This window comes from Medicago sativa, chromosome 2, assembly GCF_051527215.1.
Source record: "Medicago sativa cultivar Bolivia chromosome 2, Bolivia_mono, whole genome shotgun sequence".
In the NCBI taxonomy this organism is placed as follows: domain Eukaryota; kingdom Viridiplantae; phylum Streptophyta; class Magnoliopsida; order Fabales; family Fabaceae; genus Medicago; species Medicago sativa.
Window position 1 is genome coordinate 24226294 of NC_140750.1, and position 19372 is coordinate 24245665.

The 19372-nt window shown below is 35.1% G+C and overlaps 1 protein-coding gene across 2 annotated transcripts; it reads left to right on the forward strand.

Annotated features, from left to right (window-relative positions):
* The first annotated feature begins 450 nt into the window (after positions 1–450).
* LOC146945704 (protein NUCLEOLAR FACTOR 1-like) lies at positions 451–18946 on the forward strand. Of its 2 annotated transcripts, none has more exons than XM_085744005.1 (24): positions 451–592; positions 699–777; positions 1844–1962; positions 2519–2699; positions 3099–3237; positions 3617–3740; positions 3987–4084; positions 4161–4277; positions 4443–4523; positions 6123–6262; positions 6563–6635; positions 8806–8865; positions 8997–9035; positions 9131–9219; positions 10391–10455; positions 11319–11365; positions 11648–11707; positions 16434–16505; positions 16809–16838; positions 16941–17035; positions 17134–17239; positions 17428–17493; positions 18000–18071; positions 18413–18946. In XM_085744005.1, exons 2-24 carry the CDS (start codon positions 728–730, stop codon positions 18491–18493), a joined length of 2004 nt encoding a protein of 667 aa, XP_085600131.1. In that variant the 5' UTR covers positions 451–592; positions 699–727; the 3' UTR covers positions 18494–18946. The 2 variants fall into 2 exon arrangements, with proteins under 2 accessions (XP_085600131.1, XP_085600132.1); XM_085744006.1 differs by having other exon boundaries at positions 17431–17493.
* Positions 18947–19372: the final 426 nt, after the last annotated feature.

Sequence of the window (19372 nt, forward strand, 5' to 3'; positions counted from 1 at the left end):
AATACTTAATGTATTTGATCAATATATAGACCAAATTCATTATTTATTCAATGAACCTAAAAAGTGCATTTTTGCTTATAAATGTGACCGGGGGAGTATGTTTTTGGATCTGCTAAAAGTAAATAGATGTTTTGGTAAGATTCAAATGTTATGAAGATTTTTATTTTTATTGCAACATTTATCTCTATTAATTTCTTTTGTAATTTTTAATAGTGTCAACCTGTTTTGTAATTTTAAATTTTTGACATTTCACCATCAAATAATGGCCATAACAGATGAAATCAATTTTCAATTCATTTTATTTTTTAATTTTTATATGACTTCTATTAAACTATATATATTTACATTGTTGCGACTTATTCGTTTAAATTCTTCTTGGAAAGACCCGTGCGGTAGCACGGGTCAAGAGTCTAGTTTTAATTCTTAACCTATTCTCTAATCTCTTTCTCCATAACAGGACATACTTAACGGCACAGAGCGGCGAACGAAGCTATATCACTGTCGCACGGCATATTTCCCACCGTCGCCCTCTACGCTGCCGTTTCCACCTCCGGACACCTCACCATCCGTCGCACCGGAGACAGCAACAGTGGTGAGTTTAGTAGCTGGTTGAACTTGAATCTGCATTTCAATTCAATTTTATTCAACTCCTTGCACGCGCGTTTGTATTTCCTAATTTTTTTTTTGTGTGTATGCAGAGAAATTGTTCGAATCAAACCCTAACATTATGAAGAAGCGTCAACGTGTTGCTCCTACTTTTGAGTCTAACTTGAAAAGGTAACACTAACAGGCCTTACTTTGCAACTTATATCAATAAGTGCTTATAATGTGTATAAGCTGTTTCTATAATAAAAAATAAAGCGAAGTTAAATTGTTTTCATAAGCTATTTTGGAGAGATTATGAAAATAAGCTGAAAACAATTTTTGATTTTTATAAGTTCTCACAAACAGTCTCACAAGTGTTTATATATGTCGAAAATGTCATTCAAATAGGGTCTGTAGTCTAATACTACTGATAATAATGTTAATTAACAGTAATGGTTGGCTTTATTGTTTGTTAATTACTCAGTGCAAGTGTTTTATTGATTATAAGAAAGAACATAAGAACTATGAAGCTCTGACAGTGAATTGTGTTGAACACGATACGTGCATAGACTCATGTTGAGTCCGCTAATGTCAAAAACATAGGACACCGACACCGATATATAGATTTCTATAACAAGATAGGCTTGGCTTTCGCCTTTTTTTCATCTATATACTCACGAAAAGCTAAAACTAATGTAATAAAATTTAAGGTCTTATTTTGGTACAACAAATTTAAGGTAATTAGCCCTTCATTAATTATCTTCGAATACTGTGAAAGATGAAGATGTGTGCATAATTTGCATATGCAGGAATTTTTCAAATGCTTAATTAAAATACTAATATATTACTGTTAAAAGTTTTGTTGTTCTAATGATTTTAGGAAAATTAGAACATGTATTAATATTGTAGATGCGCTTGAGTTGTGTCTGAGTGCTCAAGGTGTGTCAATGCAAAGAAAATAATTTTGTTTTTTTGAGACACTTGTCAGACATGTGTCAGGCACGACAAGACACCTAGTCCTAGGTGTGTCCTTTTTTTTTCATTGCATAAGAATGTAAAGTAAATTCGAATTATTCTATCTGTGCAGAATTCTTTCTGGCTTTAGTTTTTGTATAATAAAGCTTGATGTTAATTCTGTTTATGTGTGTTTGTCAAATTCAAGCGACACTTGTCCATGATAATTTACTTACTACACTGTTAAATGATTTAATAATAACACATTGTTTTGAAATTTGCATTGCTCTGCTCCTCTTTACAGGAAAAAGAAAGAAGATAAAGGTACAAAAAAAAAGAAAGAAGGTAGAAGGGTGGAGAAAGAGTCAAATGTTGAGATCATTAAATCTGTGAACTTGCTGGAGGATGACCATGATGGAGAAGGTTTGATTAGACATGCTTGTAGATTACATGTTTACTAGGACTTCAATATGGGGTTTGTGATCAGGTTCATTATTAGATGTTATAGAAATGAGCTCACAAAAAAAAGATGTCATAGAAATAATAGAACTGGTCACATGAGTATGAATAAAAAGCAGTGTCTTTGGAGACAAATATTGGGTAGCACCTATTTTAAATACATGTTAAGAGGGTATATTAGATGGAGGATAGATCATTAGTTAGAGACAAGGGTAAGGAAAACTATAGGTCAGTCCATTAAGAAATCTATGCTTTGTGGTTTATTTTTAGACATGATTTATCATCAAACATTCAAGCATTGTGCAGTTCATTTAGCTGATCTCACCTAGTGGGAAAAGGGTTTAGTGATTGTTGTTTAGTGATTGTTGTTCGGCCTCATAGAAGTCCAAGTAAAATCCTTTGTTACGCTGTGATTAATGATTCGTCTTTTGCATTCATCCCCTCATTTTCAGTAGCATAAGATAGTCATATATTTGTGGGAAATCTTTTTGATGATTTTGTTTATTGTTTTTGTTCTTAGGCTCTGACATTGATTCTCCTAGAATTAATGTTGTGGGAAGCTTGCAGCAAAATTCTGATGACAATGATTCTGGATTAATAGAAGGTTCTGAGACTGAAGAGGACAATGAGTTTTCTCATTCAGATGAAGGGGATATTAGGACAAATGGTGGAGCCACATCTGAGGATTCAGTGGATTTGAGGTTTGTTAACGTTAAATATATTTTCTTTCACACTTTGGATAGAAAAGTTTTGATTTGAGAGAACAACCAAAGTTAACAGAGCTAAGCAGCTAATAGATGCACCAAAGCTCTCCAATCTTAATTCCAATTACAAATGAAAAACTTGCTATTTCCGTTCATACTTTTTTTTATACAAGTTTTCACAACTGATTTCCATGTGAAATACTTTCATAATTGCATTAGTATGATTTTGATCTCTCTTGCATGTGTTGTAATGAATCCGATTAATACTATCTAGCTAGCTGGTAGTGTTACTTTTTATATTACTTGATCATTATACATACATAGCTCATCATAATACTATGCTCTCTTAGCTTGCTTAATGTAACATTTATTTTTTCTTTTTCCCTTTTCACACAGCTCTTTTGATTTACATTTGCAACATAATTTATCAAAAGAAGAGATTGACAACCAAAAGAACTTGAAATTCAGCTGGGATGTACCAGTTATTGGTGTCTCAAATTGCAAATGGAAAGGAACTGGCGAAAATATTTTGAAGGTATATAGTGCTATTGGTATATTCAAGATTTCTTGTCTCTGGCCTCATTTTGTAAGTTCAAAATCTAGTATAGTTTTATAACCACATGCTGATCAATATTCCTTACCATTAAGGAATGGTTGTCCTTGACACACAATGTAACTTCTTTTTTTTCTGTACAATGATGCCCTAGAATAGATAATGTTACGTGTTAGATGGAATATTGCACGAGGGTTATCAACTGTCTTTGATGCTCTTTACCCAAAGGTTTTGAAGTAAATATAACTAACTGTTGACTATTTAATTACATCCTAATCATTTTTTCGTGGGATAACTAACTGTTGACTATTTAATTACATCCTGAAGTACATATAACATTCTTTGCTGCTTTCTCTTGTAGGATTTTAATATCAACTCCTGTCCCGGTCTGAAGGAAAAGTTATATGAGCATTGGATGGATGTCTCCAAGACATCTGGAGGCAAGGATATTAATTCACCAAAACAGAAGATGTTTTTCTCCCTTTGTAAGTAGATTTGAAATCATTAATGTATAAATAATTAAGTTGTTGAAATATTATATGTATTGTTGCGCTCTTTATTATTATAGCAAGATTCACTAAGTTGAGTTGGTGTTGTTTTTTGCATTATGTTTTTGGTTGTCTGCTGTTATAGGGGATTCAGGCATTCAGTTGCACATTTGTATACGATATAATTTTAACTTTAATTTTTGTAATCCTTATACGGCATTCACATCATTGACTTGGTTCCAGGCAGCAGCTACCGGGATATACTTTACTGTAACAAGAGACCATTCTATCTAAAAGGCCTCGAAGACACAAGCATCATGGATGCATACATAATGCATTCTGTAAGCAAATTTTCATTTTATTCTATATAATATATGAGAACTGTTTACAAAATTGATTAATAGCTGTTTTGCACAGCTCAATCACGTCTTCAGAAGTAGAGATTGTGTTAAAAAGAATGATTCCAAATTGGCTAGGCTTGAAGAGGGTGCTGATACTGAGAGATTCCGAGATCAAGGTTTTACTCGTCCCAAGGTAATGGATTTTTCGTAGGTAGTGACTGTTTCCTTATGGTGGATGTTTTTCTACTATAAATTAAAATTTTCACCTGATATTCCTTGAAATGAACTCTTACATAAAAGATTTACTTAAGAAGTGTAAACCATACTTAAAAATATATTTTTCTGTTGCATGATCCAGGTTTTAATTTTGTTGCCAATGGCAAGTATTGCGTACCGTGTTGTAAAGAGGCTTATACAACTTACACCTTCGGCTTACAAGGTAGTTTAGTTTTCTATTTTCTTAATTTATTTCAAATGAAGTCAAGCTAACCATGCGCTGGACTCTTGATCATGACATAATATCAATGCTTGTTCTGGACTCCGAGGTGTTGCCTCAGCCCTTAAGCTGGGCATTTGGTTGACCTTTTTCTGCGCATCATGTTCTTTAACAAAATGTCATACTGGTTAGATATGCTACAGAATTCAGTCAGTTATCCTTATTTGTGCATCTCTTTCGGGATACAAAATGTTTTTCCCTGCTTGTTCTTGTAACAAAATATTGCAGTTGTGAGAGAAGGAGAGGAGTTAACTTAATTTGTATTACTTAAAAAAGTACAATTCACCAATATGAATATATATAGGTGTCCTGGTTAAGATTAATCTACCTACTGAACTGTTACAAGAAAATTAGAGTTAGTTATCTATACTATATATAAAGAGAATACATGGTTTTAGGCTGGCTTTTTCACTTCCAGTTATACCCTTAAACAGATTTGACTATAATAATCCTATTTTGTTGGTGTCATTCAAAAAGATAAGAATTTATATTATATTTTTATATTGTTGGTGTCACTGAAAAAGATGAATATAGTTTGTTACCATATGAAAATGAAAAATATCGATTATCGATACCTATAATTTTAATCAAATTTTCATAGAAACTATTGTTTGTAATTTATACGCATTATCGCAATAGTAAGAGCGAATAGATGGGCACGGAGTGCCCGTCTGAACGCTAGTATTCTTATATCTAGCAGTAAATAACTGTTGCACAATGCGGGGATATAAGATTGGCTCGGTGGTTTAGGTGAGGGAGTTAAGGAGTGAAGTGATAAGGAGGTTGGGGGTTCTATCCCCGCCCACAACATAACACTAAGATTTGTAGGCCACTGAAGCAGAGCAGGAGCAGGTTGAACAGCCTTCCAATGAGAGTCAAGAAGCTGTGAGCCTGTGACAGTTACTGAGTAGCTAATTTCATATTTGATGATGATAGCATAATGCAAAGCACAACAGTAGACCTATATAAGAAATAATCCTGAACATAGTCATCCCCTGCTTTTGACAGTTTACATCTTGCAACCATAGGATATTGGTTTTGCTTCAATCATGTTGGACTGTTGGCTTTGGCCAAACGATCTTGAATACATTTTTTGCGAAGTAACATTGTGCATGAGGGGAAGATCTAACTATAAATCAAATGAAATATTAAAGGTGTATGTCCTGAGCAGTTTTAAAGCAGACTGGAGTTATTATGATATAACTTGCTGAATTAGTGGAGGGTTTCCCGAGCTAATAATGTCATCAACCTAAACTACAAAACAAACCACAACAGATAATTTGGAATAAATGAAAATAGACGGACCACATTAGCTTTGAAACCAAACTGAAGTAATGTTGAACAGACATCGAAACCAAAGTACGAGGGTCCTGTTTGAGCCCATACATAGCTTTGTTAAGCCTGCACACTAGTGATTTGCCTAAAATTTCAAAACCGGAGGGTTGAGTCATGCTAACATTATCCATCTTATTGTATTACATTTGCCTAGAGCAGATAAAATATTCTAGTGTTCCTTTGTGATATTTGTGTCTGTTTTCTCAGGTCAATGCTGAGCATATGGATCGTTTTTCGGCTAAGTTTGAAAATGTAAACCCTTGGAATCCATCCAAACCGGATGACTGGAATGTACTTTTTGGAGGCAATAATGAGGATAACTTTATGATTGGCATCAAATTTACTAGGTAATTATACTTCTATAGTGATCAGTATTGTTTATTCTCTTTCCTACTCCGAGACATACTGTGAAAGATTGTAAATTCCCCTGTCAACATCTGTAATTATAGCCATTATCCTTGTTATTTGTTGTTATTTTTTTTCAATTGGTTAATGGATGATGATGATGATGATTGTGATTGTTGGTGTAAGCATAGTTTGTTTTCCAAAGTCTAAATTATATTAGCAGCTGACCTATTTTAGTAACATTTTTTTGGCAAGTTTTTCGTAAGTAGTCTTGTTACATGATAATACTTTGTTCCGTGCAGGAAGACAATCAAGTTGTTCAGTGATTTCCATACCTCAGACTTTATTATTGCTTCACCACTTTGTTTGGTTAATGTAAGCTGTTTTTTTTTTGTTTCGTTTTTGAATTTATTTTACTTCCTTTAATCAGATTTTGACTATATAGACCCCCTTTTCTTCCTCTTTTTAGATTAGAGTTTTTAGTGTATAGTTCTAGCTTTTATTTTATCTTGTGTGTATGCTATGTATGTGCATAGTGTAGCTTGTTATGTCCTAAGGTTAGTCACAACTGTTGAGAGCTGTCACAAACTCCCAACTATCTGTTTATATTATAAATAGGTGTTCTCAGACTATTCAGTCCATAATAACATTTTACAAAGTCAATATCAAATTATACTTTTACTCTCTCTCTCCGTTCATAACTCCATGAAGCATGAACCCTAGATCCAATTCTTGCAGGGTTGTATTTGATTTATTCAAAATTTACCTTAGGTAAAATTTGTTGATGCCAAGTTTCTGTGGAACCAGTGTTGAATAGCAGCCTTGGAGAAGAATAACCTTTGAGATACCAAATAGGCCTTGAGTGTATCAACTTTAACATCTGGTAAACATTAATTGTGAAAATCCAACAACAGCCTACAATAATTTTGTGCGTGTGTGTGTGTGTGTGTGTGTGTGGGGGGGGGGGGGGGGGGATGCGGTCCCGAGTACAAATATGCTGGAAGGGCACAAATCTCGTCAACCATAGCTTGTCTCCATTTACAATGAGATAGCCCATCACCATATTCCTTGGAATAGGACATAACACAGCAGGAAGACAAGCATAATGCAAACAAAATAAATGATGATAACTTCAAATGGCATAATGAGGAAAGGGAGTTGAAGCGGTAATGTAGGTTATATGGTGAGGAACCTATGAAGCATGGACACCTCTAGGATGCATATGTAGGTTAGATTCATCCTATGAAGATGTAATCCTAGAGGTCTCCGTGCTTCAAGTTTGATGCATATGTAGGTTACAAGGCGTTTGATGAAGAATGTCACGAGGAGCCAAAAAGTTTTGAATTTATATAAAATCACGAGCATTATCAGCATTTAAGTGTAGATTTGAACACCAAATTTGATGTTTTCTCAATAATGATTTGAAGAAATTTTCATTACAAAATAACCAAGTACATTAAGAATAATCTTCAATAAATGTGACAATATTTGGATGGCTGGAACCTAAATTTGACACTATATGACTGAAACCCCACAGATCAAAATGAATCAAAGCAAGAAGGAATGTAGCTTGGCGCTATTAGGAAAAGAGGTACAAATGTGTAGGCCAAATCACTTGTCAATACTGTGGCTGAGCTGGCAGTAGTCACACTTGCTTATTTGAGGGATCGACCTTGATTGCTGCTTTAAGAGACCAAATCAGAGGAGTTATCAGGTGCATGATATGATGCACATCTACATCTGATGGTTTTTCCAGTACACACAAGATAGACCATGCAAGGTTGAAAATGGGTAAAATTGAAGAACCCAAAATCCGATCACGAATCGATGAATATTTTATAGGTAGTCCATACAAGGAAAACAACATGAAAAGGGTATCGCTGCTCGATATCCTTGACTAAATAGCTCTGATGCACATAAATCATTTTGTTGCAGAAAGGGCTGCTGGAAAGCCGCCAGGTGAGGATGGCAGCCTGGAAGTTGTAGAAAGGCCCCCTGGAAAGGTTGCAGAAAGGGCCACTGGAAAGCCGCAAGAGGGGGAAATGATGATATTTCAGAGAAGAAATGATCGGACATAAGAGGGCTCTTTTAAACAGCTGGAACAACAAACAACTGTTAGTTGACGGAAACCCCCCAAGATATTTTAGGATGAAGTTACCAAAAGGTTTAGAATTTTACATGAGCTTTACTGTAGCACTATCTGACCACTATCAGTAGCGCTGCTCTAAACTAAAATGCAAAATCGGGTTTCGCATAGCACCATGGGGCCAATGTTGAATACATGGATCAATGTGTTCAATCAAATCCCTTGATTATTGGGATAAAATCAAATCTCACATCAGATCCAAAATATCCTATTTACAATAGAAATATCTCAACAATAACTTTGCTGTGTAGTCTGTTCCTCAGTGTGAATTTGAAATGTTTTTTATTAATAATCCTCTCAAGATTGTGCAATTTTGTTGAACAGTTTTTTTTTTTTTTTTTTTTTTTACTTTTTTATGTATTGCTTGTATAAGCTAACATCAGTTTGGTTTGGATATAGAAAATTGAAGAGACTGAAATCAATAAGGAAAAAGATGTAGATTTTCTTTCGTCCATAGAGGTGATTGCCCTACTCTTAATTGTTATACATACTTTATTATACTATATACTTTATATTTATACCTGGATAGGCAGATGCTGTGTATTTGGATCATATCGTATGTAGTTGACAGAGTGTATGTTTTGAAGCAGGTTCTTATTATTGATCATGCAGATGTAATGACAATGCAGGTTAGCATTCTTTGTTCAAATTATTGCAAAAAATTGACTTTACCCATGATTTGAACTACAGTAGCCTGTTTCTCATTATTGTTGAAACTTGTCAGAGTTGGTCTCATGTGCATACAGTTATTGAACACTTGAACCGCTTACCATCTACGCAGCCCAGAACAGATGTTATGCGCATTAGACCATGGTATATTCTATTTGCCTTTTCTTCATCGTAGCTGGTTTTTTATTTTTTATTTTATTTATGTGTTGTTGCTTTCATTTCTTTTAATTTGGCATATGGCAAAATTATTGTCACTTACTAATAAAGTGAAACCATTTGTTTTTGTTTTTCTTTTTTGAAAACAAAATAATTATCTTATAGTTAAAACAAGAAAGTTAAAGGGCAAGGGGGTAAGTTAAAATATGGGATGATGATAAGATATCCTTCTACACAGAAAATAAAAGATAAGTGTTAGAATAAGTGTTTATCAATCCCAAATAGGGGCTGGCCCTTCAAAATGCTATAGTGGGATGAGCGACCTTAAACACTATAGCGTGTTCATGTTAGCATACTAAGTGCTCAGATGTCCATCAAGTCCACGTCACGTTTTTTTGCTTTTATTAGAACTGCTTTAGAACACGAGTCAGTAGTAAAACAAACACTATTCGTGTGTTATGTTGGTATTATTTCTTCCTGAAAGACAAGAAGACTTGCATTCAGGTACCTGTGTAGGTGTGTGCAAATTAGAAAAATCATTAGAGTCAGTTTGAGGTCTGTGAGCAGGGAAGCTAGAAGTATGCATGCCACTATGGGTCAAAAGAATGCAATTGACTTTAAAGTGAAAAAAATATTGTTAGGCTGAAGCTGGGGTAGTAAAATAGAGCCCATGCCTGTTGTTATGCATGCTATTTGTATTCTCTCTATCATTTCTATGCAGTTGGATGGCACAGAAAGGAGTGCCCTGCTTTTATTATAATTCATTGTGTTACAGTATCTTAGTTCATAATATCTTTAATATTATTAGAGTATCTTAGTTTACTTCTTAGGATTAGTTTTCATATTATTAGCTTGATTTGTTTCTTGATTTCCCTACTTATTTAGGATTAGGAGTCTTGTATCCCTTTAAATATTAAATAAGGGTTAGTGTATATCAAATTTGTTATCTATCATATTACACAGTAGTCCTATTTCTTCTTACTCTTCCGCTTCTATAAAAAATTTGTAACTTCAACACATTGGTTATATGTTGTATGAACTGCATGATACACTCAGATTGTTAGTGGTGACGGGGTCTGAAGTGAAATATACACCAGAAATTCAAGATTCATTCCCTAAAAAATATATTGAGATATGTACTTTTGTATTCCTCGTTTAGGTATCTTGATGAGCAAGCCAGATTTTACAGGCAGACAATAATTATGGGTTTTTATTCAAATCCAGGTGATGAACATTCCTTCTTGTTACCAAATATTTTAAGAACAATTCACATTTTTCACGTGTTTTTCCTTTAGAGAAAACCACATGTAATCTGTATACCTGAACATGGGTCTTCCCATTCTTCTTCATTTATACTTTCTAACAAAGGCTTAATTGCATGTTTGGCCCCTTGTGTTTATTTTAGGTTTCAAGTTGGTCCCTTATGTTTTAAAAGTTTCAAGTTGGTCCCTTATACTTTAAAAGTTTCGAGTTGGTCCAAAATGTTACTCACATTTGAATAATTTAGTCACATTTTTTTAATTTCTTGTTTGCTTTATTAAACTCAATATTATGTGACGGAAGGGACTAACTTATTCCAATGTGAGTAACGTTTTGGACTCACTTGAAAATTTTAAAACATAATGGACCAACTTGAAACTTTTAAAAACAAGGGAGCAACATGAAACGTAAAATATACATAAGGGGCCAAGCATGCAATTAAGCCTTTAATAAATGTGGCAGATATTATTATGATTGAGAAGTGAATACTTCTTTGCTGAACATGGTGATTCATCCTTCCTTTTGTGAAATTGGTTTTCATCCATTTGAACTTACACCACAATCACCATGATAGTTTATTTCCAAGTATACAAAGTTGAAATTTTTGGGCCTGTTTGGCTAGAGAGAACCTTTTGTTTTTAGTTTATGTCTTCACTTTTGATTACAAAATTGCCACCTTGAGGGGGGATTGTTGGTTAACCTGTTGTTTATTTAACCAAGTTATATGGGAACTGAATTGTTATTAGTTTTGCTATTGATTCCTTTTTTTACTTGCATCATGGAAACATGGCCAGACATATTATAATCCCCACATTTCCTTGTTGTAGATATAATCACTTCATTCAATCACCAGTGTTCTAATTATGAAGGGAAGGTATGTAGCATATTTGGTTGCGCTATCTATTTTCATCAGTTCATTAGAGATGTCTCATGGCTGAGAAGTTCTCAGTACATCAATGTTTTTCTCAATTTTCCCTTTCTTTTGTATTCTCTTGTTCTTAAATATACAACTCAACACGGGCATCATTGACATGGATTGTTATGCATAGAACGTTGCCATGAAGAGTGTGGTTTTTAAGCAAGTTATACCGATCAAAATAATTGTTTCTACTTTTTACATCTTACTGTAATCAGCGTTTTTAATTGTTGTTTGCAGGTGAAGTTGATGTCTGAATATAAAGGTGTTCTGCAAAAAGTGCTCCCTAAAATTCAACAGGTACACTTTCTCAAAATTTCTTGCTATTTGTGAAACTAATATGCATTTTGTGCTTTTATGCTATTGTGATGCACCAAAGTTCTATTTAGTGCATGGCAGGCATTTCATATCTGAAGGAAGCGAATTAGGTTTAGGTACATTTTGATAATCTATTAGGCTGTTGAAATTGCCTTCAATTGTGATTTCTGAAAAGTTCACAATCCTGACACGATTTGTGAAGCGTGTCACGATTTCGCTGTGCCGAGAGCATGTTTTGCAGAGTGTCCAATCGTGACACGATTTTGGGAAACGTGACACGATTTTCGACTTGCTGGGCACGTTTTCAGGATAAGGTTGGTCGTACCTTTGGGTCGTATGCACCAACTGTGTCACGATTTTGGGAACCGTGACATGATTTTGACAGTGTCTGTGTACTATTTAAGTGTTTCAGCTCATTTTTGAAGGGGAAGAAAGAGAGTTTGAAGAGAGAGAAACTTGGGACTGCAAAGGAGGGAACTATAGGGTTGAGTGTCTTTGTAGTGAGGTTCTCTTGGGTTGGGAAACATTGTAAACACCTTGGATGAGTGAAAATCATGGAGTGTCTTGTTCATTGGTGAGATTGGGAAAATGGGTAGAAATTAGGGTTGTTTTTTGTGAGCTTGTTGAAGTTAATTTCTTGTAACCCATTTGTATCTCTTTGTAAGAACTCACTGATAGTGGATTAGAGAGATCAATCTCTTCCCCAGAGCAGGTCAAGTTGGACCGAACTGGGTCAACAATCTTTGGTGTGTTTGTTTCTCTTCTCTCTTTATCTTTTGCTTGTGGTTTTGTGCTTTTCACTTTGATTCCTAGATTAGATCTAGGTGCTGTTATTGTTGTTATTGCTTGTGTTTACTTTGAAATTGGTTACTACTTTCCTTTGCTCCACACATCATAGTTTGCATTGGTGTGATTTTGAGTCTGAATTCACAACATAGGCAATATTATTGCTCCTCAATTTCCTTGGATCTTACGTGATAGGGAGTGTACCAGACGTGTGCTAGCAACCACAGTCAAATGGAGGTGGCTGGGGTTGAATGTCGGTGGCACGGGTTCATGATGCTGGGTTTGGGTTTTGGCCTTTCTTATACCTGGGTTCGGATTTGGGGAGAGATTATGGCTAATTATTGTGATTTCAAAACAATTAGGGGCTTAAAATAATTTTAGAATTGCTAAAGTATCCATTTGTATTGTACACCACCCTAAACCATCTACCATGGTGTTGTACATTAATGTTACAGTTCCCATCTCATGGACGATAAATAATCCTAAACTTAAATGGCAAAGATTCATTCCGTTAAATTGCGCATAACTTTTAAATTATTGCATATCTTTTATGACATGCATGGTTTATTTGTCTTCTGTTCATTACGGGGTCTGTCGAGGATGCTCACAAAGTGTTTATAAGCCCAGGGGAAATTAATTGGATTGTTGTTTGTAGTTAAATCTGACATATAGCTGGAACATGACTTTCTGGTACATAGGAAATATCATAACTCCTAATGATACTAACAGATCATACTATATTAAATATAATAAATATCAATATCTCAACACTCCCCCTCAAGGTGGAGCATACATATCATATGCATCCATCTCTTCACATATGTAAGTTATCCGAGGACTTCGTTGAGATTTAGTAAAGATATCTGCAAGTTGATCCTTAGAATTGACAAATGAGGTTTTGATGACTCCAGAGAGAATCTTTTCCCTAATGAAATGACAGTCGACTTCTATATGCTTTGTTCTCTCGTGAAAAACTGGATTGGAGGAGAGGTGTAAAGCTGATTGATTATCACATACGAGTTCCATCTGACCAACCTTACAAAAACTTAATTCTTGTAGTAGATGTTTTAACCACACAAGCTCACTTGTAGCATGAGCCATTGCTCTATACTCGGCTTCTGTACTTGGTCGAGCAACGACTGTTTGCTTTTTGCTCTTCCATGAAATGAGATTTCCACCCACAAAAATACAATAACCAGTAGACCGTCTATCACTTGCATCTCCTGCCCAATCGGCATCTGAATACCTGACGATATTAGTGTGGCCTCTATCAGTGAAAACAAGTCCTTTTCCAGGTGCTCTTTTGATGTACTTAAGAATTCGAACAACTGCATTCCAATGACTGTCACACGGAGAGTTAAGGAACTGACTTACTACGCTAACTGGAAAAGATATGTCAGGTCTTGTTAGGGTAAGATAATTCAATTTTCCCACTAGTCTCCGGTATCTTCCTGGATCGGAATAAGGTTCCCCCGGTCAGGAAGGAGCTTCACATTAGGATCCATAGGAGTGTCGGCTGGTTTGCAATCTATAAGACCTGTCTCCTCTAAAATATCAAGGGCGTATTTTCTCTGAGAGATAGCAATGCTGACTTTGATTGAGCCACCTCAATCCCAAGAAAGTAATGTAGAGGACCTAAGTCCTTAGTCTGAAAGTTTTGAAATAGGTGTTGTTTTAAGGCGTTGATACCTTCATTATCATCACCTGTAATCACAATATCATCAACATAAACTACAAGATAGACATATTGATTTGATGATGAACATTTAAGAAAGACAGAATGATCTGATTCGCAACGGGTCATCCCAAACTGCTGCAAAACTTTGCTAAATCGACCAAACCAAGCCCGTGGTGATTGTTTCAGACCATATAAGGACTTCTGCAATTTGCATACCAGACTACCCCCCCAGCAACAAACCCAGGAGGTTGCTCCATATAAATCTCTTCTTCCAAGTCACCATGCAAGAAAGCATTCTTGATATCCAACTGAAAAGGCCAACGTTTCATGGCAGCCATAGCTATAAAGAGGCGAACAGATGTCATCTTCGCAACTGGTGAGAAGGTATCGCTGTAATCTTGACCATAGACCTGAGTATAGCCTTTAGCCACTAATCGAGCCTTTAATCGATCAACTTGTTTGTCAGGTCCCACTTTGACATTAAACACCCACTTGCAACCAACAACAGATTTTCCAGGAGGAGGTGGAACAAGCTCCCAAGTATGCTGGGATTCTAAAGCTACCATTTCATCAATCATGGCTTGTTTCCATCCTTGGTGAGATAATGCTTCATGAACTGTCTTAGGAATTGAGACAGATGACAGAGCAGAAACAAAAGTAAAGTAGGAAGGAGACAGTCGGTGGTAACTCAAAAAGTTGTAAACAGGTTGAGGATTAGCAGTTGACCTTTTACCTTTATGAAGAGCAATAGGTAAGTCATTAGAAGGCTCGGGTGGGACCACAATAGGAGATTGGAACAGTAGCCGAATCATTAGAATCAGTAGCAATAGTCTTTGTAGCTGAATCACTAGAATCAATAGGAGACTTGGATCTTTTGTTGGGACTGCTTGGGAAAAAGATGCTCTAACATGTTTGCCAAGTTGACATGACTCACAGTCCAATGACTTCAAATGTGAAAGTTCAGGAACCAACACCTTTAACTTATCTAAACTTGGATGACCCAAACGACGATGAATCATATCTAGAGATGCAGAAACACCACAAATAGTGGATGATTGACTATGAAGGTAATATAGACCCTGTGATACAGATCCTATTCCAATTGTCTTTCGTATATTACAAACTTGTATACAGAAAGACTTGGAAGAAAATGTTATGGAACAATTGAGAGAGTCAGTAAGCTTACTGATTGATATCAAATTAAAAGGACAACCAGGTACAAATAACACATAATTCTATGACAGAGATGGCAGAGGTGAGGCCTGACCAATACCTGTAACTTGTGCCTTAGAACCATTAGCAAGGGTAATACTGTGAGGTATATTTGGAGGTGACAAGTTAGAGATAAGAGAGGGATTACCAACTACACGATCGGAAGCACCAGAATCTAAAATCCATGATCCGACTCAGTGAGAAAGACAAGCTGTAGAATTACCAAAAATAGCCAAAGTGGCCGGAGATAAAATCGGTTGGACAACCATCATACCACTAAACCTAAAACCTTTGAATGACGTCCAAAGACAAATCTGCAGCAACCAAGATGAAACACAACAAAAGTGGCAGACTAAATTGAGCAGAGAATGACCCACTAAGCCTGAAACGCAGAGAAAAAACTGACGAAAAACCAATCAGTGGCGATTGAAAGCAGCGGGAAGGCGGCGCGTCGATTGACGTTTGATGGCGGAAAGCAGATCGGCGCCATCTGATTCTAATTCCAGAGCGCGTGTCTATGTCGGTGTGGCTCCGACAACTGTCAGCGGTGGTTGTACTCTCACAGCTGACTTGAGACCAAACAAACTAAAAACTAGGGTTAGCCTTGTCGGCAGAACCCAAAGAAAAACCTTGCTCTGATACCATTTTGAATATGGATATTTCTCATAATATTGAAAGGAATGAAAACCAACTATTTATATACATGAGATCTGATCTAAATAGGAATGCAATCCTATCATAATTCCTAATGATACTAACAGATCATACTATATTAAATATAATAAATATCAATATCTCAACAACCGTGTCACAGAATTATGCTCTGTTTGCTGAATATTCATTCTTGTCATGATTAATTTGTTTAATATACTAATGTTCCTTCTTTGTTAAATTTTGTTTACTATTGAGTTCAGGCTTTTCATTTTTCTTTATGCTGTTTTGTCTATACATATTCAGATCTATCTCTGCGGGTGTGTTCCTTACTCTTTATTCTATTCAGCTAATACTTCTTCTATATCTTGAATCCTGTAGGTTTATGTACGGTTTAATATAAAGTCAATAGTAGATGCGGATGATGACCGTTTTAATTATTTTGTGAAGAAGGTATGTATTCTGGAATTGTGGTTTTAAAAAATTGTGTCGAGTTCTAATAATTTTAGTTCATTCATTCTTTCTAGCAATTTGCAGTCATTGCTAGTCTTTGTCGAGTAATTTGGCTAAAGTCTGAAGCAAATGGACATATTTTTTGTAACATTTTACACTGAAAATCCAAAAGAGTGATAATATGTGAATCGAATCTTATAAACAATGTTCAGACGGTATAAATGAATGGTAATTATGTGTGTGTGTTGGCTAAAATTTATGACACCAAATTGTACTGAGATACTATGTGAATCATTCTTGCAGGTTTTCCCAAGAATAAAAGACTCTGATCAGGTTAACTTTTTAATAACTTCATGTTTTTTTAACATGCATGTTTGTTATAATTTTAATTTATATGCAGATGTTAATGATTTTTTAATGAAATCTTTGATGCAGGGAGGAATCATGATATTTGCCAGTTCTTACATCGAATTTATTCGAATCCGAAATTTTTTGAAGTCCCAGAATGCCTCCTTCTGTCTGGTTGGGGAGTAAGGAACCATTTCCTTTATTTTGCCATTACAGCTCTAATCTTAAAATGTAGCTCTTGTGTTCCATTGTAATTTATGTGTGGATCTTTTTAATTTAGGTATACGACCGATCAGGATATTTCTCGTGCACGTGGTTGGTTCTTTAAAGGGGAAAGAAAAATTATGCTTTACACAGAAAGATGTCATTTTTACCGCAGATTTCCGGTTGTGTGCAGTGAAATAGTTTTTTTTTTTTTTTTCCTCCCTCCCTTTCTTTCCTGTAGTTAATTTCTTTTGTATTTAATAGTGGTATGTTATGGTAGTTTTGAAATTATTCTTATATGATCTTACTTTCCTGTTACTCAACAGTTATATTGATGCAAAATTGACAAATTTAGTTTATTTCTTAATAGCAGATTCGCGGGGTTAAGAATTTAATCATGTATTCACTCCCAGAGAGGAAGGAGCTTTACCCTGAGGTAAGCAGACTTTTAAATGAAGTAGTAATTTCTCTTCTCTTGCAATAATTCATTAAGGAAAGTGTAAGACAGATGTAGTAGGAATCCTTCTAGGCTAACAATAAAATCAGCAGAAAAAAATGAAAATTGTCTCAAAAGAGTAATCCTGTTCTTTTGCATGTCTAGTCATGAAAAATCCAACAATAAAAAAAGGTGTGCAAAGACCCAAGTGGGAGATAAGAAGACAAGTCTGTCACACAAAATGTTTAAAGGAAGAATCTCATGGCTGGAAAAAGTTTTTGAAATATTTCCAGCCAAATTCATTGGTTTACTCTATAAGAAATGACAACCAAAAATTCTGTTTCTATAGCCTATGAATGAAGAAAATATAGTTCATAGCTTCTTTTTTCTGTTGATATAAATTTGCGATAGTTTTTATTCTCATTTTGCCGTTATGAACGACACAAAGTGAAAACAAATTCGAAAATCTCATTTTTTTCACTGATATCTCTCTTTTCCATTTGCAGATTGTAAATCGGCTTGACGGGTCTGAAAACCCTCAGTGCACTGCCCTTTTCTCACGCCTCGACAAGTATCGGGTAATGCCTCACTCTCTGATGTCCTTCAGTATTATGCTACTTGATGAAATGTGGTGCAAGTGGCTTTATATTAATCTAGAGAGGTATCCATGCATGTTTAATTTTGCGGTGCGATTGTCAGAATCGCTGGTTTTGACCAAAGCTACACTTGTAGCTTCAATAAAATCACGGCGTGTCACTGTGATTTTTCCATTAATGTCTACATTGTTGGATTGTAGTAGTCTTTTGCAGTGCTTGTTAATTAAATTTATCTTGCAATTCTGGTAATCTTATTTTCCTTTTGATTTTCTTCTCTCGCTATTTTTTATTGTATTGATATTATACCTTTCTTTACATTTTAGCTGGAAAGAATTGTTGGAACTACTCCGGCGGCAAAAACGATGGTGACTTCGGAGAAATCAGTTTTTGTTTTTTGCGATTAGCATTATGTTGTACTCCATAGTTGCATCAATGCAAAGCAACTCGAGTATGTTGTGTCATATTTATATGCTTTTGAAATCCAAGAGCCTCTTTACAAAGATATCAACGAGATTATAAAGACTTATATTTGGTTTTCCTGAGGAAGCTTGAACTTGAAGAATGAAATGATAGTAATAGCTCTTACTGAACAAAAATCATGGAGGATAACCCACCCCCTTGGGATTGTTTTTTCTTTATCCACCTTGGTTTATTAAACTTTATGTAATGCATGCAGAAGTAATTTGAAAGGCACAAAAATTTAGTATTGCCAGGGTCAACTCTCAGAATACATTAGGAGTTCAATGCACACAAGCTGGGTATAAAATATTTATTTCTAGGAATTTATTATTGTAATGAATGAAATATGAAATCAATTGATTGATCTTTACTTATTTATTTATTTTTGTTGAAATCTATACTTATTTTTTGGTGAGTAGTCTTTACATTTATTTGATCTTACTGATTACTGAAGCAAACGCTCACTTGAATTTGCAGCTTTAAACTAAATCTCTCGATGATTTTATTTGAATTTAGCTCAATTAGGATAGGGTCAACCGAAAATAGAAGAGAGCAACCTTGTAACTCTTTTCATTTGCAAATTAAAAATGAATTTTACTACGATACCTGTTTTTAATTAGAAATTAAGCGAGAAAAAGAAAAGAGAAAAAAAGTTAGTTGTAATTTCCCCCTATCATACAAATTAAAATGAATGTTACTATAGTAGACTTTGAGAAAATTGTTGAACGAACAGGGTGATTATAATTTCCCTTTCTCAATCTAATTATTTTGAGTTTCATTGATATATACGGCCGGTGTATACATGTATCAAACATTGCATTGTC